Below are 25,647 nucleotides of genomic sequence, written 5' to 3' on the forward strand. Positions count from 1 at the left end.
CTCCAATGTGCCATCTCTCTTCTTGCCTCAGGACTTTGCATATGCTGTTCCCTCTCACTAGAACCCTTTCTTTTCCTTCCTTTCCCCTCCTTTCCCCCACTGGCTACTCCTGCTCATCAATCAGGTCTTCAGGGCAGCCTTCCCTGACTGCCCCCTCTCCATATATCCCAGCTGTGGTCAGGTGAGCCTACCGCTCTATGTTCCCCAAACCTACTTCTCTGTTTTCAAATGTAATTTCCAAGCGGGGTGCAGTGGCGCAGGCCTGTAATCTCAGTGTCTTGCAAGTTCAAAGCCAGCCTCAGCCACTTAGTGAGGCCCTAAGCAACTGAGCAAGACCCTGTCTCTAAATAAAATATTTATTTTTAAAAAGGGCTGGGGACGTGCTCAGTGTTTAAGCACTTCTGGGTTCAATCCCTGGTACCAAAAAAAAAAAAAAAAAAAGTGATTTCCACATGGAAGACTGTGCCTTCCCAGGGCCTGCACAGAGCATAGTAGATGCTCAGTAAGTGGCTGCCGAAAATGACAATCATTCCTATTATCACAACCTATGTCCCTGTCATTGCCCAACCCTCATTTCTCTTGCTGCATTGATAGACTATAACTTCCAAAGAGACCACTACAGATCCCCTTTAGGAAAGTCCTCCCTTCTATCTAACTTACACCCCTAACCCTGTTTGAGATTATTAGCAGCAATGGAAAGTTTGGGTAACTCTGCAGGGGACCATGTTACTTAAGGAGGTCGGCAAGATGGGCTCCCAGGCACAGGGAAGGACTGGTTGGCTTGGCCCTTGTCCTTGGCACTCACCCAAGCAGGGATGCCCAAGGGCCTGGCAAGATCAAGTACAGGGTGCCTCTGTCCCATTAGAGGGGCAGGGATGGGCCTTACTTGCCTGCCTGCCAATGCGCCGGCAGCCTGGTGGGATCAGATAGGCCCTTGTTAGCAGTGGGTACAGGAAGGAGAGAGCGGAGGCTTGCGCTGCCAGGAGGGTGGGGTGGGAGGCAGAATCCAGAACCTCCAGGGCAGGGGAGAGTGTGTGTGAAATGAGCCCTGGTGCCCAAGAGACCTCCTGGCTGCCCCCGCTTGGCCAGAGGACAGGAGTCAGGGCCAGTGGGGCTGGGACTTCCTCCTCTCTTTCCCCAACTCTCAGCATTGGGCCCAAGGAGAGAAAGAACCTGATCCCAGACTCAGAATCATCTCCAAGTGTGGAACACTGGGATGGCAGCCCCTGTCCCACCCCCACCCGGGACATTTAGAGGTGTGGCCTGATCTTCCTTCCCCACAGAACTGGTTCTATTTAGGTATCCTGACTTCAAGGCCTTCAGGCTCCGCCTAATCCCGGAACTGCAGTCCCTCCCTGGCCTGTACCAGAACCCAAAGAACTGGAAAGTGGGGGTCTGGGGGAGAAGCAGAGGCTTGGTTGACTCTGGATCTTGCCCACTGTTAACCAAATGCAAATGGCCCACTCTCTAGCTCTTATCCTTGATGGCTTTGGTCTGTTCCCCTCTTCTCCCCATTTTCCCTTCTTTCCCATCTCCTGCTTCAGCTTGGGAGGAAAGTCCTACTGAAGATCTAAAGCCAGGCGTGGTGGCACATACCTGTAATCCCAGCAGCTTGGGAAGCTGAGGCAGGAGGATTCAAGTTCAAAGCCAGCCTCAGCAACTCACTGAGCAACTCAGCAACTCAGCGAGACCCTGTCTCTAAAAAAATACAAAATAGGGCTGGGGATGTGGCTCAGTGGTTAAGTGCCCCTGGATTCAATCCCTAATACCCACCCCCCCAAAAAAAATCTAAGAGGCTTCCCTGAGCCTCTCTCCTGTTCTCCCTGCCCCAAGAGGCCACCAAAGTCAAGGAGTCACAGGGTGCAACTTCCCTCCTGCATGGCTGAATCTGAGGTGCAGAGCGTTTAAACACTGACCTGAGGCCACACAGCCAGATTAAAGCAGAGCAGAGTTCCCTCCTCCCTCCCCTGAATCTGACTCAGTCAGTTATCACAGGCCAGACAACTGTTTGGGTTTAGGGACAAGGGGGCTTATTATGCTGGCGGCACTGAGGAACTGATGGGGAGGACATTCAAAGGTGGGGGTGGCCCAAGTCCTAATCATTGTAATCAGTGCTGGAGACAGAGATGATGACGGCCTGGCTCCTGCAGACACTGAGGTCACACTGACTGGCCTTCCAGTGCTACTGCGAGCAGCCCCAGTCTATTTGTCTGTCGCCTGGGCTCCCCTCTGAGGCCTCCCAGGGGGTAGCCCCTTCCCAACACTAGCTTCTCCTGCTTCTTCCCCCAGTCTTGCCACTATTTCTGCTCTTCTGCCAGCCCAGAAGACCCCCCTGAGTGTGGGAAGGAAGAGTACAGACTTTGCAGATGAAGGCATGATTTTATTCAAGCGGGGAAGAGCCAGACAGGGTCACAGTATGGCCCGGAGGAGGGGGCAGGACACAGGCACACTCTTCATGTCCATTAGCCACAGGCCAGACCTCCCATGAGAGCAAGGCTGCTGCTGCAAGGTGGGATAGGGCTGGCAAGCAGCCCCTCCCTTGGGAGATAGCTCTGGGTCCTGGCCTTCTCTGGTTGATGGGATGCAGAGGAAAAAGGGCCTGCTATAGAGAGCTTCAGGGGACTTAAGCCTTAGAGATGGTGCATGTGGGATGTCCCCTTGGCAGGATCCGAGGTGCCTATTCCCCAAGACTTCATTTTTGGGGACAGGCTCCTCTGACACGCCCCATTTCACCTTAGCCAGCCAGGCATCTCATCCCTCAGAAACCACAGACCTAGAGATAGTAGGTTAAGGGTGCTGCCTCTGAGCAGGGAGGGAGCGTGGGGCCAACCATCCACTACCAAGTCCTTAGTGCCACAGCTTCTAGTCTTCCCCTGAGGACCAGGAGTCTCCCTCTCCTTCCCTTGGGGCGAACTTCAGGAACTGGCCAGGGCCCAGGTGAAGAGGACCCCCTGCCCACGGGGTCTTCAGAGCACCCCCCTCTTCTTCCTGTAAGGGGATCCCTCTGTCACTTTCAGGGGCCCCCTCTATCCCCTGCCCCATACCCTGGGACTGCTCCAGCCCATTCATCACCCTTCCATTCACATGTTCTGGCTCCTCCTCCAAGTTGGGGTCCCGACCATTGACACTGAGGGTGTCCCCTGCCCCTGGGCCCATGTCTTCTACCCCTCTGGGAGTCTCTACAGGGCCAGAGACTTGGTCCTCCCTCTCCAAAGGAACAGAATCTGACTCCTCCTCTGAGCCCGAAGGCTCAGCACTGTCCTGGGACTCAGTTTCCAGGGCAGTCACAGAGGCCCTCAAGCCATCATCCCAGGGGACACTGACACCCACGGTCTCGGGCTCTAGGAGGTCCCCTCTCTGAGAGCTACTCAGGACCTGGAGGCTGCTAACAGAGGCCCCTGGTCCCCACCGACAAGCCCCCGGCTCCCTCCCCTCCTCTTCTTCTTCCTCTTCTTCCTCTCCCTCCTCCCCACTCTCTTCCTCATCTGCAAACCCATCAGACTCCCCATCCCCATCCCAGACTTCAGGCTTCAGCATCGGGGGCACTTGGCCCAGAGGTTCTGCCACCTCCCTAGGGTCTCTTGGAAGAAGGGTCCCCTCGGTCACCAGATCCTCAAATTCCTCTGACAGGTCAGAGTCATGGCCACGCTCCTCCTCCTCCTCCTCCTCCTCCTCCTCTTCTGAGGGTTGGACCCCAAGGCCCTTGGAGACCCGGGCAGTAGGATCCCATTCTTCCTTCCTGGCTTCCCCTTGCGGGGAGGGCCTCTGTTCTCCTACCACATCCCACTTGGGGGAGGCAGGGGATTGGAGGTAGAGGCCCAGGGGAGTGGAGTCAGGAAGGGTTTCCCCTAACTCATCTGCCTCACTCTCTTCTCCGCTTTCCTCTCCTTCCTCCTGGGGGCCTTCAGAGATGTCCCCAGGACCAAAATCCTCCTGCTCACCCTCCACCTTTCTCAGGGCTTCAGCGGTACCTTCCAGACCCCAGTCAGCCTCCAGGCTCCCCTTGGCCTGGGACTGAGGCCCAGGGGCATCTTCCAGGATTGGGGTGGGCAACCAGGGTTCAGAGGGCCTGGGGCTGGGGGGTCCCAGCACTGGTTGAGCATCCTCAGTTTCCTCTGAGCCCTGAGTCTGGGGCTGAGGGGTCCCACTTCCTGAGGTCTCAACAGGGGACACCTTCTCTGCTCCCCAGGGGACCTCAGGCTCTGACTCCTCCCAGTTCTTGGGAGGCTCTAGGGAGTCTCTGTTTGGCCCAGACAGTTTGGAGAGTGCTGCCTCCAGGACATCTGCCTCCTCTAGGTCCTTTCCAGGCGCCTCTAAGACTTCTGTTCTCTTTGCCTCCAAACATTCTTCCCCCAGGGGTGGCTTCATGGCCTCCTCTCTAGCCTGGTGTCCCGGGGCCTCTGGTCCTATCACCCCCTGCTCCAGTCCCAGCTTGGCTCCCACAGCAGACTCACCTCTGGCTGTCTCTGGCCCCAACGTGACCTCCAGGAAGGCTTGGTCACCCTCTGAGGCCTCATCCTCATCTTCCCACTGGGGTTCTGTCACCTCTGGCATTCCTTGGGAAGCTCTAAGACCTAGGGCTCCCACCTGCTCTGGTTGCCCTGCAGGGTCCTGGAGGTCCTCAGTGGCTCCCTTCCCACTAGCTCCCTCAGCTGGGACCTTCTGCTCTTTGGGCCCAGTGTTCCCTGGGTTCCAGGCATCCCCTGTGATATTTGGCTGTGGCACTCCATGCTGTGCAGCCTCCTCCTTCCCATCCTGGTCCCTCAAGTCCAGCTCTGCCTCATCCTCACTTCCCACTCCAACCCTCTTAGGGGTTGGACTCAGTCCTTGGTCCTCCACAGCTATATCCTCCCACCTCTGCTGATTTGTGGACCAAGGTAGCTCTTGCCCTTCCTCTCCCAGAAACTTCAGTGACTCTTGATTCTCTCCCTTCTCGAATCTCTCTTCCTCTTCAGGATCCCTTTGACTTTCCTTCTCTGCCTCTTTTGGAAATCTCAAATTCTCTAGGTTCCACTCACTCAGAGATCTTAGTGGTTCTTGATTCTCCTTTTCTAGGGGTCTCAGTGTCTCTTGTTTCTCTACAACAGATACCAGTGGTTCCTGAATTTCCTTTTCTAGAGGTTTCATTGTCCCCTTATTAATTTCTTCTAGAGACCATAGTGGCTCTTGAGTTTCTAGAGATTTCAATATTTCCAGGTTCTTTTCTCCTGAAGACTCAATTGGTTCTAGATTCTCTGTTTCCAAAGATCTCACTGCCTCTACACTTTCTTCTTTCAATGACTTGGATAACACTTGATTCTCTTTTTCAAGAGAACTAACTATCTCTTGGTCTTTTCCAAGAAACTTCAGTGATTCTGGATTCACCTTTTCTAGAGATCTCAAAGTCATCTGTTCTTCCCCTAGAGTTGTTGGTGGCTGTTGAGTCTCTTTCTCTTGGTCCTCTTCATTAGAGGAACACTCCTGATTCTCTTTTTCTGAAGGCTTTATAATCTTCTGGTCCTCTTCTAAAGACCTTTGGGGCTGCTGAGTTTCTTTTTCAAGAGGCCTCCCAATCTTCTGGCCCTCTTCTTCTAGAGGCCTCAGTGGTTCCTGATTCTTTTTTTCTAGAGGTCTCACAATCTTCTGATTCTCTTCTTTTAGAGACCCCAGTGGCTCCTGAGTTTCTTTTTCTAGAGGCCTCACAATCTTCTGGTCCTCTTCTTCTAGAGACCCCAGTGGCTCCTGATTCTCTTTTTCTAGAGGTCTCACAATCTTCTGATTCTCTTCTTTCAGAGACCCCAGTGGCTCCTGAGTGTCTTTTTCTAGAGGCCTCACAATCTTCTGGTCCTCTTCTTCTAGAGACCTTAGTGGCTCCTGGTTTTCTTTTTCTAGAGGCCTCATGATCTTCTGATCCTCTTCCTCTAGAGACTTTGATGGCTCCTGATTCTCTTTTCCTAAAGTTCTACAAGTCTCCTGGTTCTCATCTTCAAGAGCCCTCAGGAACTCCTGATTCTCTTTTGGTGGACCTCTCCATGATTCCTGATCCTCTGCTTCTTCAGATATCAGAGGCTTTTGGTTCTCCTTTTTGAGAGCTCTCGATGATTCTAATTTTTCCTCTGCTGGAGACTTCACTGATTCTTGATTTTCTTTTCCTGAAAATAAAACTGTCTCTAGATTACCTTCAGAAGACATCCTTAGTTCTTGGTTCTCCTTTTCTAAGGATTGCAATGTTTGAGAGTCCTCTTTTCCTATAGGCCTGGGTAGTTCAGGAACCTCCTTTTCTAGAGAACTCTCTAACTCCATGTCCTTTTTTTCTAAAGATTTCAATAGCTCTTGATTTTTGTTTTCTAGACTTTTCAGTGTTTCTAAGTTCTCTTCTTCTAAAGATCTCAGTGATTCTTGATCTTCCTTTTCTAGTGTCTCATGGCTCTGGTTTTCCAAGGACATTTGTGACTCTTGAATATCAACTCCCAGAGCCTTCAGAGTTTCTTTGTCCACAGGATCCTGAGAGTTCTGAATTTCTTTCATGTCCAGGTCTCCTTCTTGACATGTTTTCTGCGGCAAGTTTCTCACCACTTCAACCTCTACAGCTGTTTCTTTCTCTACTAGCCCCCATATTTGCCCTTCGCTTTCTTCCTGGAATATGCTGGATACTATAGATGCACTAGGTCCTCCATCTTTAGCCTCTAAACTGGGATCAAGACCAAGGGGTGGGGCCAAAGAGGGCTGATCCTCAGTGGATGAGCTAGTACTGGCCTCTCGCTGCTTGCCCCCAGGCTCCTCTGGTCCTGGGAGGATGCTGGCAGGGACAGCCACCTTGGCTTCAGCCCACACAGTCTCTGGAGCCTGTTGGCTCCCACCCTGTGGCTGGAGCTGGGAGATAGGAGCATCTTGGGCTCTGGCCGCTACATTCATAGCAGGACAGGAAGCCCGAGGTGTGGGTGGGATGGGGGTGCTGGCTAAGGTGGGGGTACGGGCCTGGAGGAATTCCTGGCTCTTCAGAAAGGCTGGTACAGGGGTCTCAAGAGTATTAGGCAAAGGGGAGGGGAGGGGAGTTGGGCTAAGAACAGGGAGCAGAGGTCCCAGACGCCGGCCCTCTGGGGTCCCAGGGAAATGCAGCTCCAGCTTGGGGTCTGGAAGGTAGAGGAGGAAGAAACAGTGTCAGTATGTACTGGTCGTTTGGGGAGCCACAGAGCAACTGTCACTTCTGGCAAGAGTGCACAGGGGTCCTGACTGCCTAGACTGAGAGTATATCCAGAGTTTTGGGGGGCCAAGGAGTTCAGGCTTAGATTGCTGCCTCTAAGAAAAGTCTGCGTGGGTAAGAAAAGTCAAGAAGCTAGGGCTTCAAGGGGAAGCTGGCCTCTTCTCTTACCCTGGAAGCTGAGGGAAACTTTGGAACTGCCACCAGGTGTCTGCAGTCGGGAGTTCTCAGCCTCCAGGAGGGTCCTGAGGAGGAGGGAGGAAAAGCTGGGTCAACCTTCTGTCCCCAGGACGGAGGCAGCAGGCGAGCTTGGGAATGCTCAGGGCTGAGCTTGCAAGTCCCTGGCACTGCAGGCTTTGACCACTATCACACAAAAGCCACACATGGGGTTGAAACCACAGTCACGGACATCACACACTTGGTCACAGAGTCACACACATACTTGGGACACTCAGGGACCTCAAAGATACACAAGTTGATTCCCACACAGTCAGACGCAGTGCCATCAGGACACTCAGCTTAGCTCAGCCAGTCTCTCCCCCTCCCACTCCTCCCAGCCTAGCTCATGACCTCATCCTCAGGGTGGGGGGGCCGATTCTCATGCTAATTCCTGCCTTTGTCCAAGTCACCATCTGGAGGGTCTGAGAAGGGGGGCTTCACAGGGGAAGTGGGAATTCTTAGTCTGTTCCCAGGGGATGGGCTCCCTCCTCCTCCCCTGGGGGCCCCCTAGAGCTGGCCACAGACAAAAGCAAATGAATTCAGTTCCTTCTCTCCAAATCCCTTTCATGCCTCAAAAACCAGTGGTTACATTCCTCAGGGGAGCCCAGACCCTTCCTCTCAGCAGTTTGAGGGGGGTCAAGGCCCTCATCTTGGGATCCCAAGACCCTTCAGGGCATGGAGGTCATTGTTTCCATGCCTCTGCCTCAGTGCCCCACTGGGGTGACTGGGGGAGGGAGGACCAATCAATCAGACAAGTGATTATTATTTGGTACCAGGGATTGAACCCAGGGGTGCTTAACCACTGAGCAATCTCCTCAGCCCTTTTATATATTTTGTTTAGAGACAGGGTCTCGCCAAGTTACTGAGGCTGGTTTTTTTTTTTTTGCGGTGCTAGGGATTGAACCCAGGGCCTTGTGCTTGCAAGGCAAGCACTCTACCAACTGAGCTATATCCCCAGCCCGCTGAGGCTGGTTTTGAACTCACAATTCTCCTGCCTCGGCCTCTCAAACCACTGGGATTATAGGCATGTGCCACTGCTCCCGGCTCAAACAAGTTATTCTGAACATTCACTCTCCTCTTCCCCATGACCCTGGGACCTGGTTGGTATTCATGATAGCCTCACCTCTGTCCTTCCCAAAGCAGCATCATGCCCTCCATGCTCCCTCTCTGCCACATCCTCTATGGATATTCACTGACCTTCTTGCTCTGGGCCCTGACTTCCTTCCCCTCCTGGACCTGTCTCAGGGCCCCTTGCCCTTTTTGCCAGTGGACTCTGGGGGGTGAGGGGGCTCTAAACTAAAAGCTCACCATGGACCCCCCACCCTGTAGCTATCACTGGATCCTCAGCCAGCAATGAGTTTCTCAGAAGATGTGGGCTCTGCCTAAGGCCTCACCTTCGGTGAGGAGCAGTCACTTTGCTCAGCCTTTCCCAAGCAACAGAGAGGCCGTCAGCGAGCTGGGGAGGGGTGATGCACTTGGGTTAGAGAGGAGCTGGACCCCGTGATCTTCAGGCTAAAAGGGTCCTCGGACAGATGTCACTCAGTCCAGCTCTTACCCATAGTTAAGGCTGTGATCCAGGTCAGGTGACAAGTCAGTATGACAACCCACACAGACAAGAAGCAAGGATTTCTTTCTTTCTTCTTTTGGAACCAGGGATTGTACCTGGGGGCTCTGAACCACTGAGCCACATCCCCAGCCCTTTGCTTAGGGACTTGTTATATTGCTGAGGCTGGCTTTGAACTTGAGATCCTCCTGCCTCCCCACCCCGCCACAGCCACTGGGATTACAGGTGTGTGCCACCAGGCCCATCTGCAAGTTCTCCTTTCTGAGGCTGCCAAGGACATTTCTCCCTGTGCAATCCGCCACCCCACACACACACAGATGATGGGCTCCAGTCCCCTGGGGGAAGGGCCCAGAGGCAGATGACCCACAAGTATCCAGCCCCTCTGCTGAGGCCGCCTCACTTGGCACCCTTACCCCTCCTTCCAGGATTTCCTGGGCACAGGCAACATCTCTGGTCCTGAACCCAAGGGAGAGCAGGCAGGCTCAGGTGGGACATATCCTTGTGTGGAGATGACCAGTTTAGAGTCACAGAACCCAGCAGGAGCAGAGCTGCCACCACCTGTATCTCTGGACACTTCCAGCCAAGGAGTGCCTGCCTGGCATGTGTGCATACATATGTGTGCCTGGGAGAGATGGGGACATTCCTTACCTGTATGTGGCCACCTCCAGGCTGAGGGACATCTTGAGGTGTGCCAGCTGCTGTCGACCCTCCAGGACCTGGGCGATCTGGCTCTGGAGGCCCTGCTTCTCCTGCTCCAGGGCCTCCACAGCCAGCTGCAGAGCAAGCCGGAGGCAGTCAGTGAGGCGGCTGGGTCCCTCCTGCCAATTACCCTGATCCTCCTGCTGCTATGGCAGTGTCTTCTATTCCCTGACTTCTCTGTAGAGCAGATCCCTGACTCTCTTTCTCCCCATCCCTCCTTGTCCAGGGAACCCCTACTGGGTCCCCCAAACAAGCACATGGGGCCACTCTCAGCCCTCTCCCACGCCTGGCTCCTCCTGAGGATGCTGATTAAATGGTAGCACATGTTGTTCAGAATTCAGCTCCCACAGGAAAGGGGAGGTGAGGGAGGAGAGGAGATGGGTTACAGAGAGGGGGAAAGCAGAGAAAGTGGAAGCAGAAGGAAAAACGATTAATCAAGAAGCCTGGAGCATGCAGGCCTGGAAGCCAAACAGCCCCAGTCCCATCACTGTCTCCTGCTCCTCACACCAGGCCCCGCCCCTTCGACTTCCCACATGTTCTGGAATCTTTATCTTCTTAGAGGAGGAGTGGGGAGATCGCCATAGTGAGACCTCTGTCTGGCCCAGGCAAGAGGCTATTTTCTCAGCTGTTGGTCACATCTGTGCTGTGCGAGGGGAAGCAGCTGTCCCAGGCCTCTGGAATGTGCTCCAAGGAGCCGAGAAGCCATGACATAGGAGAGGGTCTGGGGCCCCTGGTCCTCCTCAAGGGGAGGAAGGGTGGTAGAGACTTGGAGATTCTGAGAGGCCAGGCCAGAGACCCGGAGCCGAGGGAGAAAGTGCTCAGTCCCTTCTGAGTGACAGCGCCTAGGGAGGGGTGCAGGGTGCAGGGTGCCAGCCCCCGAGCGGCAGCGAGTCTTGGCCCTGCCTGCCTTTCAGAAGCACGCCCTTTGAGAGGCCTCTAAATCCCCATCCTTTCCATTTCAGCCTAGACGGGCTCTGAAAGTCTAGGGCCCCTGGCACCCGATATGGGTTTTCTGAGTCGTATCTCTTGCCTGAATCGAAGGCTACCCCTGCCCAACTCCTTTCCTCAGAAGGGACCAGGCTCCACAACCTCCTCACCTGGAACTTTTCAGTCGCCCGCAGTCTCTCCTGCCAGCGGCCCTCCAATCTCTGTTCCAACGCTTCCCTGCGCTCCTGGAGGCCGCTGCGCTCTGTCTGGAGCTGCTGCAGCTCCAGGCGACCCTCCCGAGCACCCTGCACAGCTCTGCCCAGCCGCTCACGGGCCTGGCCCAGGGACGTCTCCAAGTGCGCCACGCGCTCCTGGTAGCCGCGCACTGCCCCGCGCCACGCCTCACCCAGCCGCCTGGCCAGCTCCTCCACCTCGGGGGCTGGCGCCGAGGGCCCGCGGGGCCGAGCGGGGACCCGGGGGGCACAGGCAGCCTGAGCGTTCAGGCTGGCGCGTTCCTCGTCGTGCGCCGCGCGCAGAGTCTCTAGCTCGCGCTCCAACTCCGCTGCCTGGGTGCTCAGCCAGCCCCGGGCGCATTTTTCAGCCTCGACCGCTCGCCGGCTGCGGGCTGCCTCCTCGGCGGTCCGCTCCCGTGCCAGCCGAAGCTGCTGGCATCGGCCCGCCACGCCCTCCAGCTCTTCTGCCAGGTTGTCGCGCTCCACCTCGGCCGCGTGCTTCTCCCGCCAGCGTTGGTCGACGAGGGCCCGCAGGGCAGCCAGCTCGTCTTCGGCTCGGGCCCGCCAGGAGGTATCCCCGGATTGTGCCCGAAGACCCCCAAGCTCTGCGCTAAGCAGCTCATTCTGCTCCTCTAGCGCCTTGACCCGGGCCAGGTAGGCCTCCAGGCGTCGGTTGAGCTCCCACATCTGAAAAGATTCCTCCCCCATGCAGCCCTCCATCCTGCTCGCCTGAACCACCTTAGGTGGACGGACGCGGGGCACAAGGGAGAAGGGAGCGGCTCTCAGAGCTTTTAGGAAGAAAGAAACTTAGGGGGACAATGACAAGGCGGGGCGGGGCGGGGCGGGAGCAGCCCGAGCAACTGAGAGTCTGGGAGAGGGAGCGAGGCTATTCATACTCCCGCCAGCCAGGCGGGAAAGGGGCGGGACCCAGGTTTAACCCTTTCGAGCTCAGCCTAAGCGCTCAGCTTTTTTTGTGTGTCCCCAGGGTGCTGGACAATGGAGCTAAAGGAGAAGCCATGTCCTGGGGAATCCCATCCTATGGAGGTGGCTTTCTTAGGGAGGAGGCTGTGAGCAAAGTTCAGACCCCCCTCAAAAGCAGATGATGCATAGAACTGAGGCGGCGGAAGGGGCACAAGTCTGTTACCCAGCACCCACATCACCTGTAGGCCTCCAAGGCTCAGTTTCCTCATCGCATGGACTGCTGAGAAAATGGATATGGGGGGCTGGAGTTGTGGCTCAGTGGTAGAGCACTTGCCTAGCATGTGTGAAGCACTGGGTTCAACTCTTGCACCACATATAAATAAATGAATAAAATAAAGGTCTATTAACATCTAAAAACTTTTTTTAAAGAAAAGAAAAGACGGATGTGACCATGTGTTTTTTGTAAATTGCGCATTCTTGAGGGAGGCAGAGACACTCTAGAAAACAGGAAGAAGTATTGGAGAATGAGAGACACAACACGTGTGTGGGTGCGCACACAATGACCCTATTGCCTCCGTTTTCATCAGGAAACTAGACCAAGTGAAGGGACATCATAGGCTCAAGATCACTGTTCCCGTTTTCACCTCCATTCTTCCTGAAACTTTTACATATAATCACTGACATTCACAGATACGCTTTAGGAAGTTCACCAGCTCTTAGGAACGGGCCCCTGTCCAGTGTCAGGAATTTGGGGGCAGAGAGCGCCCTCTAGCGGTGTAAAAAATCGGATCCAGAAGAGGAAGCCAAAGAAGCAGCAGGGGTTTTCCCTCATGGTGAGCAGCCCAAATTTATTGGGCCTTTGTGATGCCCCAAACCAAAATAAGATTTTGGTTGTACTATCTGACTTAATCTTCGAAACGTCCTTTTGAAGATTCTGTAGAGAACTCACTAAAAGTAGTTGGAAAGACCCTCTGGAGGGAGGCAGTCCCTGTGTTGGTGGTAAGTGACTCAAAGGATTGGGGTATTTATTTATTGTGCTTTAGTGGGGATTGAACCCAGGGGCTCCCTACCACTGAGCTACATTCCCGGGCCTTTTTATTTTTTGAGAGAGGATCCTGCTACATTACCCAAGCTGACCTCAAACCTGTGACTCTCCTGCCTCAGCCTCCTGAGTTGCTGGGATTACAGGCTGTGCCACTGTTCCAGGCTTGGGGTATGGAAAGGACTAGGGCAGGAAGTTCAGGGATAATGGGACACAGGGGATCTTTGGAGGAGGGATTTCTACTCATGTCAATGCTGTCTAGTTCTACAAGTTTTCATTGAGCATCTACTCTGTGTCAGCGCCAAAGAAATTGCAAGAACTCAGCAACAGCCCTGGAAACACACATCGAGACAATGTGGGGATGGGTGTTTGGTTCTGTGTCTCATCCAAAGAGCAGTGCACTATCTAGCTAAATAGCCTTGGACAAATCACATAACTTTTGCACTTTTTAGCTGAATAGCCTTAGACGAATCACATAACTTCTCAAAGTGAGCCTGCTTACCTATTTAATAAAAGAAATTAGAAACTGGGCAGACACGTCACAGAAGAAGATATACAGGTGATCAAGAAATTTATGAAAAAGTGCTCATCATCCCTAGTAATTAGAGAAATGCAAATTAAAATCACCCTAAGATTTCATCTTACTCCAATTAGAATGACTATTCTCAAGAACACAAGCAATAATAATTGTTGACGTGGATATGGGGAAAAGGCACACTCATACATTGCTGGTGGAGTTGCAAATTGGTGCCGCCACTCTGGAAAGCAGTGTGGAGATTCCTCAGAAAGCTTGGAACCACCTTTTGACTCACCATTTGTCTTTTTTTTTTTTTTTTTGGTGGTGCTGGGGATTGAACCCAGGGCCTTGTGCTTGTGAGGCAAGCACTCTACCAACTGAGCTATCTCCCAATCCTTGACTTGCCATTTGACTCAACTATCCCACTCCTCAGTTTGTACCCAAAGGACTTAAAATCAGCATACTACAGTGACACAGCCACATCAATGTTCATAGCTGCTCAACTCATAATAGCTAGATTGTGGAACCAATCTAGATGCCCTTCAATTGATGAATGGATAAAGAAACTGTGGTATATATACACAATGGAATATTATTCAGCCATAAAGAAGAATAAAATTATGGCATCTGCTGGTAAATGGATGAAGCTGGAAAATATCATGCTAAATGAAATAGGCCAAGCCCAAAAACCAAAGGCTGAATGTTTTCTCTGATAAGTGGATAACAATACATAATGATGATGGATGGCAGGGGGAAGAGAAGAATGAAGGCACTTTGGATAGTGTAGAGGAAAATGGGGCTGGAGAGGGTGGGAAAAGGAAAGATAGTAGAATGAAACAGACAGTATGACCCTATGTATATGTATGATTACATGAATGGTATGAATCTACATTGTGCACAACTATAGAGATGAAAAGTTGTACCCTATTTGTGTACAATGAATCAAAATGTAGTCTGTAAATATAAAAATTTAAATTAAACAAATAAATAAATAAAAGTTACAGAGAGGTGGGGAAAAAAAAAAGAGATTAGAACCCATCACCCCCATAAGTTTGTCCTGGGCATCAAATAAGACCAGGTATGGGGAACTCTTTGTACCTAAAGGGGATGGTCCTGCTTTGAGAATCATCAGGATGAAAGCCATTCCCAGCAACCTAGGAGACTGAGGCAAGAGGATTTCAAGTTCAAGTCCAGTGAGACCCTGCCTCAAAATAAAAATAAAAAAGGGCTGGGGATGTAGCTCAGAGGTAGAACAAGTACTAAGTACTCAGAGGTAGTACTACAAAACCAAAACAAAACAAAGTTTGTTTCATTTTTGTTTCACCTCTCTGCCTCATAATGCAGGGCTGGGGCCAGGATCAGGGCCAGGAAATGATTCTGTTCTCTCCTTCCTTTATCTCTCTTCTCCCCAGCTGGAAGCTCTGGCGGGACATGTATGACAAAGAAATAAAATCAGCATAAGTCATTCTCTCTCTCTCTCTCTTTGGTACCAGGGATTGAACCCAGGGACGCTTAATCACAGAGCCACATCCCCAGCCCGCCCCTCACTTTATTTTAAATTGTTTAGAGACCAGTTCTCGCTAAATTGCTCAGGGCCTGGCTAAATTGCTGAGTCTGACTTTGAACTTGAGATTCTCCTGCCTCAGCCACTCTAGCCACTGGAATTATAGGTGTACACTACCTCGCCCACCAGTCACTGTCTTTTGATAAGAAGAAAAGACATGGGTAGAGGTAAAGGAATGGGGTGGAGATCCATGCTAGGGAGAGCCCCAACTTCCAGAGGCTCTCTACCAAGTAATCCGGGGACATGGGAGCAGGCGAGCCCTCTTCTGATCCCACCGGAGAGGCTGAGCCCTGCTGGACACTGCCTTCCTCACTCTACTTCTGTCCAGCCATACAGGCAGGCGCTGATGCCAGGACAGAAGGCAGGAATGTCCTTCTGTCTCCATTTCCTCCTTTCCCAGCTGGAAGAATGGGGGACTAGCCTTCCTGCCTACTCCTTTCCTTCTTGTCTACAGCAGGAAGAATGGATTCCCCTTCTCCATTCTCGGGGTAGAGGCTGAAGAACGCCATAGTGGGTGAGAGAAGCATCAAACCAAGAGACCTGTCTCACTGTGGGATCTTGGATTCATCAACTCACGCCTCTGAACTTATTCCTTATATAATATTTATTGGGCACCTATTGGATGCCAGGTGCAGAGTAGGCACCCAGTTGATGTTAAAAAGTAATCAAAGATGACTAATATGGAGCCCCATCCCTAAGGAGTCCACGGGTATGTTGCAGGACAACATGGGCACCATAAAATATTGTCCAAGTAGAGGAGCAACAAAGGAGGCTCAGCTGTGGTGAAGGGAAGATTGTGGACCTCTGTTCTTGAGTAAGGAGCCAAGGAAGAGTTTGAGCCTGATCAAAGGATAACCTGGTCAGAATGGCATCTTAGAAAGATCATCGCGTGGTGGTGCACACCTGTGATCTCAGCAGCTCGGGAGGCTGAGGCAGGATTGTGAGTTCAAAGCTAGCCTCAGTAACTTAGTGAGGCCCTAAGCAACTCAGTGAGACCCTGTCTCTAAATAAAATACAAAATAGGGCAGGGGATGTGGCTCAGTGGTCGAATGTTCCTGAGTTCAATCCCTGCCACCCTCCACCCACCCCCTAAAAAAGAAAGAAAGATTATTGTGGGCCCTGCACAGTGGCTCAGGAGGTTGAGGCAGGAGGATCACAGGTTCAAAGCCAGCCTTAGCAACTTAGAGAGGCCCTAAGCAACTCAGCGAGACCCTGTCTCTAAATACAACATAAAAAGGGCTGCGGATGTGGCTCAGTGGTTAAGTGCCCCTGGGTTCAATCCCTGGTACAAAAATAAATAAATTTTTAAAAAGTACCCAGTACATATCTGGACTTTCCAGTCGAGGCTTGTAGTCATTGCTTCCTTAACTTGGCTAGGTTTCTGGTACCAGAAAAGGGGCATTTAGGGATATAGTCTTTTACTGACCCCTTTTCTTTAGGGACAGTACACTGGTGAATCCAGGAGAGGAAAGGAGGGAAGGAATGTGGGAATGTTTAGGATATATAGTTCCAGATGTGGCTGCCATGTTTGTGCCTTAGCCCTGAGACAGAAGTGATAGTGGCTTGGGGAAGATGTGCAGCCCTGCCAGATGTGCAGGGCTGGGGCTTAGCCTGGACTTGGAGTTCCAAGGACGATGCACAGTTAGAATGGATAAAAATGAGAGGAGCCAGGCGTGGTTGTGCCTGCCTGTAATCCCAGCAGCTCAGGAGGCTGAGGCAGGAGGATCACAAGTTCAAAGCCAGCCTCATCAACTTAGTGAGGCCCTAAGCAACTCAGTGAGACCCTGTCTCTAAATAAAATATAAAAAATGGCTAGGGGTGTGGCTCAGTGGTTAAGCGCCCCTCTGGGTTCAATCCCTAGTACCAAAAAAATAAATAAAATATAAGATTAGAATGGATAAAGGGCGACCGTCGGCAAGATGGGCATGGACAAGGTTACAGGAAGAGAAGGTGGGTGTACCGGACCAGAGTTGTTCCCTTCTAACCCTAACTTCCTGAGCCTGTGGCTTTGACAGGCAACTTGGAGAGAAGCACTCTGCTCCCCAATTCCTGGTCCCGCACCTTTCCACTCTGCAGAGGTTGACCATAGTGCATGGCCACCAGAGGCCGCTATTACCTAAAAAAAAGCTTAGAGCTGGAGTGGTGTCACATCTGAAATTCCAGAGACTGGGGAGGCTGAGACAGGAGAGTCACAAGCCTCAGCCATTTTGGGAGACTCCGTCTCAAAATAAAAAATAAAGCTGAACATGGTGGCATGCCCCTGTGATACCAGTGACTCAGCAGCCCGAGGCAGGAGGATCGAAAATTCAAAGCCAGCCTCAGCAACTAGGCAAGGCTCTAAGCCACTCAGCAAGACCCTGTCTCAAAAATAATAAGGTCTGGGGATGTGGCTCAGTGGTAGAACATTTCTGGATTCAATCCACAGCACCATAAATAGAAGGAGGAGGAGGAGGAGGAGGAGGAGGAGGAGGAGGAGGAGGAGGAGGAGGAAAAGGAGGAGGAGGAGGAAAAAGAGGAGAGGTTACACTAGTTAATTCTTCCATAAGCAATGTAGAAAGAGTATACATTGCTCCTATCATCTTAATGCTATGAGATTTTAATTTTTTTCAAGATTGTGAGGCATATTCATTCAATATAACAATCCATAAATACATCAAGACATTGACTCTCATGAACATTGAGTCAGAAAATCAAGCTGCAATCAAATATACATAATAGATAGCATTTATATAAAATCTCAAAGCCTGAAAAACAAAATCATGTTATTTAGAGATACTTACATATGTAGTAAAAGAATTTTTTTCATTTTCTTTTTTCTTTTTTTTTTTTTTTTTTGGTATCAGGGATTGAACCCAGGGACGTTTAACCACTGAGCCACATTCCCAGCCCTTTTTTTTTTACATTTTTTATTTTTTTTTTTACAGACTGCATTTTGATTCATTGTACACAAATGGGATACAACTTTTCATTTCTATTGTTGTACATAATGTAGATTCACACCATTCATGTAATCATGCATATACATAGGGTAATACTGTTTCATTCTACTATCTTTCCATCCTCTGCCCCCTCCTACCCCATTTTCCTCTACATCATCCAAAGTGCCTTCATTCTTCTCTTCCCCCATCCCCCTCATTATATATCGTCATCCACTTATCAGAGAAAACATTTGGCCTTCGGTTTTTGGGGCTTGGCCTGTTTCACTTAGCACATTTTCCAACTTCATCCAGCAAATGCCATAATTTTATTCTTCTTTATGGCTGAGTAATATTCCATATATATCACAGTTTCTTTATCCATTCATCAATTGACGGGCATCTACGTTGGTTCCACAATCTAGCTATCGTGAATTGAGCAGCTATGAACATTGATGTGGCTGCATCACTGTAGTATGCTGATTTTAAGTCCTTTGGGTATAAACTGAGGAATGGGACAGCTGAGTCAAATGGTGGTTCCATTCCAAGCTTTCTGAGGAAGCTCCATACCGCTTTCCAGAGTGGCTGCACCAATTTGCAACCCCACCAGCAATGTATGAGTGTGCCTTTTTCCCCACATCCACACCAACACTTATTGCTTGTGTTCTTGATAATAGCCATTCTAATTGGAGTTAGATGAAATCTTAGGGTGGCTTTAATTTGCATTTCTGTAATTACTAGAGATGATGAGCGCTTTTTCAAAATATTTGTTGATCACCTATATATCTTCTGTGAAGTGTCTGCCCAGTTCCTTAGCCCATTTATTGATTGGGTTCTTTGGTACTGGGGATTGAACCTAGGTTCACTCTACCACTAAGCTATACCCCCAGAGCTTTTGTTATTCTTTATATTTAAACAGGGTCTTACATCAACAAGTTTCTAGAGACATATGATCCTCCCAAACTGAAGCAGGAGAACATACACAATTTAAACAGATCAATATCAAGCAATGAAATAGAAGAAGCCATCAAAAGCCTACAAACCAAGAAAAGCCCAGGACCAGATGGATTCTTAGTCAAGTTTTACAAGACCTTCAAAGAAGAACTCATTCCAATACTTCTCAAAGTATTCCAGGAAATAGAAACAAGTTCTTGCTAAGTTGCTTGGGGCCTCACAAAATTGTGAGGCTGGTTTCAAACTTGTGATTCTCCTGCCTCAGCCTCCTAAATCGCTGGGATTACAGGTGGATGCCATCATACCCAGTTGTAATATAATCATGATAGAGGACATTAAATTTCAAAATAAATAACTATATAGGGTGTGGTCATCTTAAGCATTTGAATGACTCTTAGGTTAAAAGGCTCAGACTTTTTTCATGTGTCCAGAAGGCTGAACTAGCCCTGAGAGGTCAGAGCTACAAGACAGGTTTCAGCCCAGACAAGGAACCTGGCACAATACTTGTTTCTGTATTGGTGAGAGGGATGAGGATCCCGTTATTGGAAGAACTCAGGTCCAGACCAGATCTTTCTTGGGAGATTGCTTTGGAATGTGTTCTAGAGGACCTTGGGACTCTAGAAAAACCCAAGGGCTCTAGAAAAGAGCAATAAGCCCAGGGTCTTCCCTCCCTCCCTCCTTCCTTCCTTTTGAGGCATTGGAGATTGAACCCATGAGCTACATCTCCAGCCCTTTTTATTTTGTTATTTTGAGACAGGGTTTTGCTAAATTAATTACCCAGACTGGCCTCAAACTTGCAATCCTCCTGCCTCAGCCTCCCAAGACCTGGGATTTCAGGTTTGAGTCACTATGCCCAGCCCACAGTCCTCCTTTATCGTCTCTGGACAGCTGTCCAGAGGGTTCTATAAGCCAAAGCAAGAGAACTGGAGTTAATTTAAGGAAGGATTGGCCTGCTTTGTGAGACGTAACAGAAAGGAGTGGGGATAATGAGGAGGAAGAGGCTGCGAGCTTGACCACCAGCCACTCCGCAAGGCAAGCAGGAGAGGGGCCTCAGGGCTGAGGCTGGGGCCCAGGAAGTAGACCAGGCTGCAGGAGTGAGTGTTGTCCACATCTCCTTCCAAGGGCACTCTGAAGTCCTGTCCAGCTGTGGAGCATGAGAGAGCCAAGCAAGCCCCTTCCAGCACCTCTGCTAGGTGTAATGCCTCAAGGCGCCACAAGATGGCGCAAAAACACAGAGGCTCTTCCTCTCATCCTATTTATGGGACTGGGGTCTAGCTGTCTTCCTGCTGGGACGTTCGGGCTCAGGGGGACTGACTAGGAGAGAATATGAGGAGAATGCATGAAGGGTGGGTCAGTCTGAGGAGACTCAGTGAATGGCAGGAGAAGGAGGGAATCTGGAGGGGCTTTGGTCTATCCAGGGCAGCTGGCGGGAAAGGGAGGTATATTTATCTCCTGAGCGATAGCATTAAAAATAACTGGGGGCCCTGAGTAACCCAAGCTCCTCAGCCTTCTAGGCCATGGTGGGGCCATCACTGGGGACTAGAAGGGCAGAAGGATGCTAATCAGAGGATAGAGCAAGAAAGGTCCCATATCCTGCCCTGCCCCCAGCGGTGGCTGCTGCATGCCAGGGACTGGGCAGGCTGGTGCCCCATGGGCTGGCTGGAGGGGGCAGGGAGGAAAGGAGGGTGTGAACGGAGAGCCAGACAGGAACAATGCTGGCTTCCAGCCAGGAATTGTGAGTTGAGTCGGGGACTACGGAGAGAGTAAGGAAAGGGAAAGAATGAGGGAAGAGAAGACAGTGAAAGAGGTAGAAAATTTTTTGTACCTAAATGGCAGCATTACCCCTCACACTTCCAAGTCCCTGAGCCCCTGGAGGAAAAGAGCCTGTCCTCTGGGTTTTATCCCCATGAGGAGCTGAAATCACAGCAGGAGGCACGCAAGTTAGCCTTTAGGAAGGACTTCACAGAGGAATAGAAGCAAATTTTGGGAAGGAGTGAGCCAAACAGGCCTGTGGAGGCGAACTCCCTCTTTGGCAAGTCCTGGGCCTTGACAGGGTGTTGGACGTGACCTCATATTTTTGCCACTGTGTTTCTACAGACGGTTGGCTGATTTCTGAGTTAGGGGGTTTGGTGACAGGGCAATTGCAGGAAAATTTCACTGAAAGATTTAGCCTCCATTCCTAGCTGTGAGGAAAGGGCTGGCCCAGAGGTCAGGCAAACATTAGATGTCGTTTGCCTGACCTCTGTGCATGGCAAAGCCTGGTGGTGGCAAGAGAGGGCTATGGGGGAGTCCCTGGTCCTGTGGGGCTTGCCCTGGAGGGTCCTCCCTGGCTCAGCAACCAAGGGGAAGGAGCGAGACCTCACTTGCTTCGAGCTTAGTAGTTGCTCAGAAAACATTTCCTCAGTACAGTACCCTGGGGAGGCTGGAGGAGGCTGAGTCAGTCATTGGTCTTGCTCACTATGGAGCCTGACTCCCAGTTGGGGCTTGGTAAAGTTTTTGTTTGGCTCTGTTTTGTTTTCGTTTTTGTTTTTGGTACCAGAGATTGAACCCAAGGTGCTTAACCACAGAGCAATATCCCCAGCCCCTTTTTATATTTTATTTAAATAGGGTCTCAGCCAGGTGCAGTGTCGCAAACTTGTAAACCCAGCAGCTCGGGAGGCTGAGGCAGGAGGAGCTTGAGTTCAAAGTCAGCCTCAGCAATGGTGAGGGGCTAAGCAACTCAGTGAGACCCTGTCTCTAAATAAAATACAAAATAGGGCTGGGGTCCAATACAAAATATGGCTCAGTTCCTGAGTTCATTTCTCAGTACTCTCCCTGCTTCCCAAAAAAGAAAGTCTCACTAAATTGCTGAGGCTGGCTTTGAATTCTTGATCCTCCTGCCTTAGCCTCCGGAGTCACTGGGATTACAGGCCTGCCCCACTGCACCCGGCTTCAGTAAAGGTTTGTAAAGGGGAATAAATGCATCCAAACTGCCATGGACTGGGTACCCCAAGTGGACATCAGAACCTTGCAAACTGTAATGATATCTGTGTCCATGTGTGACCCAATATGGGGCAGCCTGGCTTCTCTTGGGGCTCCCCCTTTTTTTGGTACTGAGGATTGAAACCAGGGGTGCTCTACCACTGAACTGTATCTCCAGCTCTTTTTATTATTTATTTTAAGACATAGTCTCTCTAAGTTATTGAGGCTGGCCTCAAACTTATAATCCTCCTGCCTCGGCCTCCAGAGTCACTGAGCCACCTTGCCAAGCTTTTGGGGCTTCTTATATAATCAGGCATGTTCCCAGGTGGGATGATATGGTTTGGGGAGCTGAGTTGGACCTCTGATGAATCTCCTGGGTCCTTTCTGCCCCAAACTGAACTAGGGAGGGGTGGCACTTGCTCCCCAAGAGCTACAGACTGGGTCTAGGATCCTCCTGAAACTTCAGTCTCTCACCTGTCTGAGCCTGAAGGGCCCAGGCCTCACAGAGCCAGGGGCTTGCCCAGTTTGGCTGAGAGCTGAGAATCAGACTGTGGGAAAGACTGATATTTCTTTCTACACCCCCTCCTCAAGAACTCTCCCCTTGCTGGACAGAAAGAGGATGTGGAGGGGTCTATCCTACACCTGTTGGTACAGTCCCTCCTATGTGACCAAGGCTTTCCCTGACACTTGGGTGACCTCCGCCCCAAGCTACCCATGGCTCTTTCTGGTCCACACAAAGTAGGGGCTGACCCTTCCTCCCCTAAGATTCCATCCTAGTGGCAGGGAGGGAGGGCTCACTGCTGGGACTGGGACTGTGTAGCTGTTGGGTTGCATCTAGATTGAGTCACCAGTGTGAGTCTCAGCCTGGCCTGACACACCCACTCACCTCAAGAGGCGGGGTGGGAACTGGGTTCAGACTCTTCCAGAAGGTCACTCCTGGAACTGCCCTCCGTTCTGCTGTCAGGTCTCCCCTGTCTCCCTGTGAGTCGCCAGATCCCTGGGGGAAGTTGGGAGAGGTTGACTGACCCCGTGGCAGGGCTGAAACAGAACAAGGAGCAGCAGCCTGAAGTTTCAAGGTGCAGGGCAAGGACAGAGGTCAGGCAGGCATTCGATGGGGGAGATGACCTTTTAAAGTCCCTTCCCTTGAAAGAGTATGGGGCTGACACTCCAATGGATGAGAAAGAGCAAGAATGTCACCAGAAATGAATGATCACACATCTGGGGTTAAGTGGGGTCAACCTTACCTCACCCGACCCCCTTTGGTGCCAGGGACTGGGCAAGGCCCAGCGATTGGAGCCTTTGATGAGAGCGGTGGGAGCAGGGGTGAGGGGCAGAGGTGACTCCGGCCAAGGCTGATGGGAGACGGAGTCAGGGTAGGAGAGAGCTTCCGGGACACCCAAGGGAGGGACACTATAGGAGGCTATTCTGAGGAGGACTTTCCTTTGAGGGGGAACGGGGTGGGTTCAAGGAGGAGGAAGGTAGACATAGGAAGCACTTCCAAGGAGATAGAGCTAGAGCAGAGGGGAAGGGGACTCCTTGGGTACACCCTTCTAGAAAGAACCACAGGCCTTACCCTGAAGCAAGACTAGACAGTAGAGTCCAGGAAAATGGCACTGGACAGTGAGGGACTGGCAGGTGGTGGGGGACCTTGGCTGCTTGGGCTGGGGGTGGAGTGCCCGCCCTGGCCAGGTTTCTGCCGCTGCCTGGGAAGAGCCCAGCCCAGAGATCCTTATCCAGGGCAGGAACAGAACTGGTTTCTCAACTGGCATAGCCAAGGGGGACAGGGCAAGAGGAAGCCACAGGGTCAGGAGGACAGTGTCAAGCCCAAAGGGAAGATGGGAAGACCTGGCAGGGGACCCCATCAGTTACTAGAACATTCTCAACCCCCTCTGCCGAGGCCTCCTTCAGCCTTGCGTGGGCCCCTTTTTTGCCCATGACTGACTGACTGGCTCTATATTCACTTGGAGGATCCCCCACCCCAGGTCTCCCAGTGCCCCTCCACCAGGCCCTGGTCTCACTCAGGTAGAGTGGCCCAGCCAGGAGAAATACCTGGTTGGACTCAGCTCCTCCAGACCCCTCCCCCTCCCCCTCCTCTCACCAACAGAGGGTTCCCGAGGTCACCGTGGGGAGGGGCAGGGGGAGCCAACTAGGGGTAGGGGACTCTGGAGGACTCTCCAAAGCCAGCTCCCTTTCATCCCCCGCCACAAAGGGCCTGGCATCCTGGTCCCATCCATCTTGTGCGGCCTACAGTGCTTAGGCAGCTCTTTGTAAGGGACCTGGGGTCAGAGGGCCTGGCAGGCACGCCCCCCTCTGCTCTAACTCCCACCTCTAGGGCCTTTTCTTCCCTCTCTCCCCCTCCTCTTAAGCATATCAGTCCTCAGGGGCCTGGATCTCTCAGGGGGTCTCTTGTCTCTTGTGTCACCCTCCCTGTCCCTTCCCCTCTCCCTGCTCCCTGCCCAGGTTCTCTCTTGTTTTTTAATATTCTCTCTCTCTCTCTCTCTCTCTCTCTCTCTCTCTCTCTCTCTGTTCTGGGGATTAAACCCAGGGGTGCTTAACCATTGAGCTGCATCCCAGCCCTGTTGATTTTGAGACAGGGCCTAAGTTACTGAGGCTGGCCTCAATCTTGAGATCCTCCTGCCTCAGCCTACCAAGTTGCTGGGATTGCTGGTATGTGCCACCATACCTAGCAATCTCAATTTTTCTCATTCTGTCTCTCATTCTGTGTGTGTGTCCGTCTGTCTGTCTCTCTGTGTTTCTCATTCTCCCTGTCTCTAGAGGACCTCCCTATCTCTGACTCCCCTTCCCTCACTTGCAGGCTCCTAAGATAGCTCTCTGGGCCACATATAGGCATGGAGTTGCTCTCTGGTGCTAGGGATCTCAGGGACCCATGGAGTGCTGTGCTCCCCCAGGCCTTGGTCCTCTCTTGTCTCAGCTATGTCAGGAATCTCTTGGTTTTGACATCAATGGATCTTTCCCCCAGCTCCTGTCTCTTGAGGTGGTGGGAGGGTTTGTCTCTGCCTCAGTTTCCCCAAGATATTAGTGTAGACTCCTTCAGCCTAACAGTATTCCTGCTGTACAGGTCAAGCCGGGTCAGCCTCCCCGCCCTGGGGGAAAGTCTGCCTCTCCACAGGAGGCCTTTCCTTGTCTCTGCCTCCACTTCTGGGCTTCCCAAGCTGCAGACCTTATAAGAATAGGGCCAGTGGTCAGGCCCAGGATTTTTCAGCATCTCCTATGATTGGGCTCTGGGAACTTTAGACGTCAAAGAATAGAAGGGGGCCGGGCATGGTGGCACATGCCTGCTATCCCAGTGGCTTGGGAGGCTGAGGCAGGAGGCACGAGTTCCAAGCCAGCCTCAGCAACTTAGCAAAATCCTGTCTCTAAATAAAATATTAATAAAAGGACTGGGGATGTGGCTCAGTGGTTAAGTTCCCCTGGATTCAATTCCCAGTGCCAAAAAAAAAAAAAAAAAAAAGGAGAATGAAGGAGAAGGAGAAGGGGAAAATGTTCTTCATGCAGAGATCTTGCAGTTTTGTGGGGTGCAGGTGGTTGATGGGGTTCTGGAATTTTCTCCCAGATGCTGTGCAGAGTAAGGAAGACTTAGGTAACGGAAGAGGAACCCAAGAGGGCCTTCCAGGTGGGTGGGGAAGCTGGAGGGACTTTCTCACCGTTGAGCCAGGCTGGGCCAGAAGGGCAAGGTGGCCCCTCCCTGATCCAATCTCCCAGGCTTGAAACTTCCCTGTCATCCCAGGCTGGCTGCAGGAAAACACCAGAGAAGCAGAGCCCAGGTAAAGGCAGGAACTGCCTGGGGAAAAAAGAGACCTCTTCTCTCTGCCTTTCTTAACAACTATGTTCCAGAAACAGACAAAGTAAGCAGAGAAATAAGAGCTGATGCTTTGGACAAATGACAGAGTTACTGACCCTTTGACCTGGGGCCGCAGGGAATTGGGGTGG

The 25,647-nt window shown here is 51.5% G+C and overlaps 1 protein-coding gene across 1 annotated transcript; it reads right to left on the reverse strand.

The window, feature by feature from the left end:
* Positions 1-2,340: 2,340 nt before the first annotated feature.
* NES (nestin) lies at positions 2,341-11,661 on the reverse strand. Its single transcript, XM_079131378.1, has 4 exons — positions 10,760-11,661; positions 9,612-9,736; positions 7,352-7,425; positions 2,341-7,112 (listed from the first exon to the last, which is right to left on the reverse strand). Exons 1-4 carry the CDS (start codon positions 11,540-11,542, stop codon positions 2,863-2,865), a joined length of 5,232 nt encoding a protein of 1,743 aa, XP_078987504.1. The 5' UTR covers positions 11,543-11,661; the 3' UTR covers positions 2,341-2,862.
* Between the last annotated feature and the right edge of the window lie 13,986 nt (positions 11,662-25,647).

This window comes from Sciurus vulgaris, assembly GCF_902686455.1.
Source record: "Sciurus vulgaris genome assembly, chromosome: 1".
NCBI lineage: Eukaryota > Metazoa > Chordata > Mammalia > Rodentia > Sciuridae > Sciurus > Sciurus vulgaris.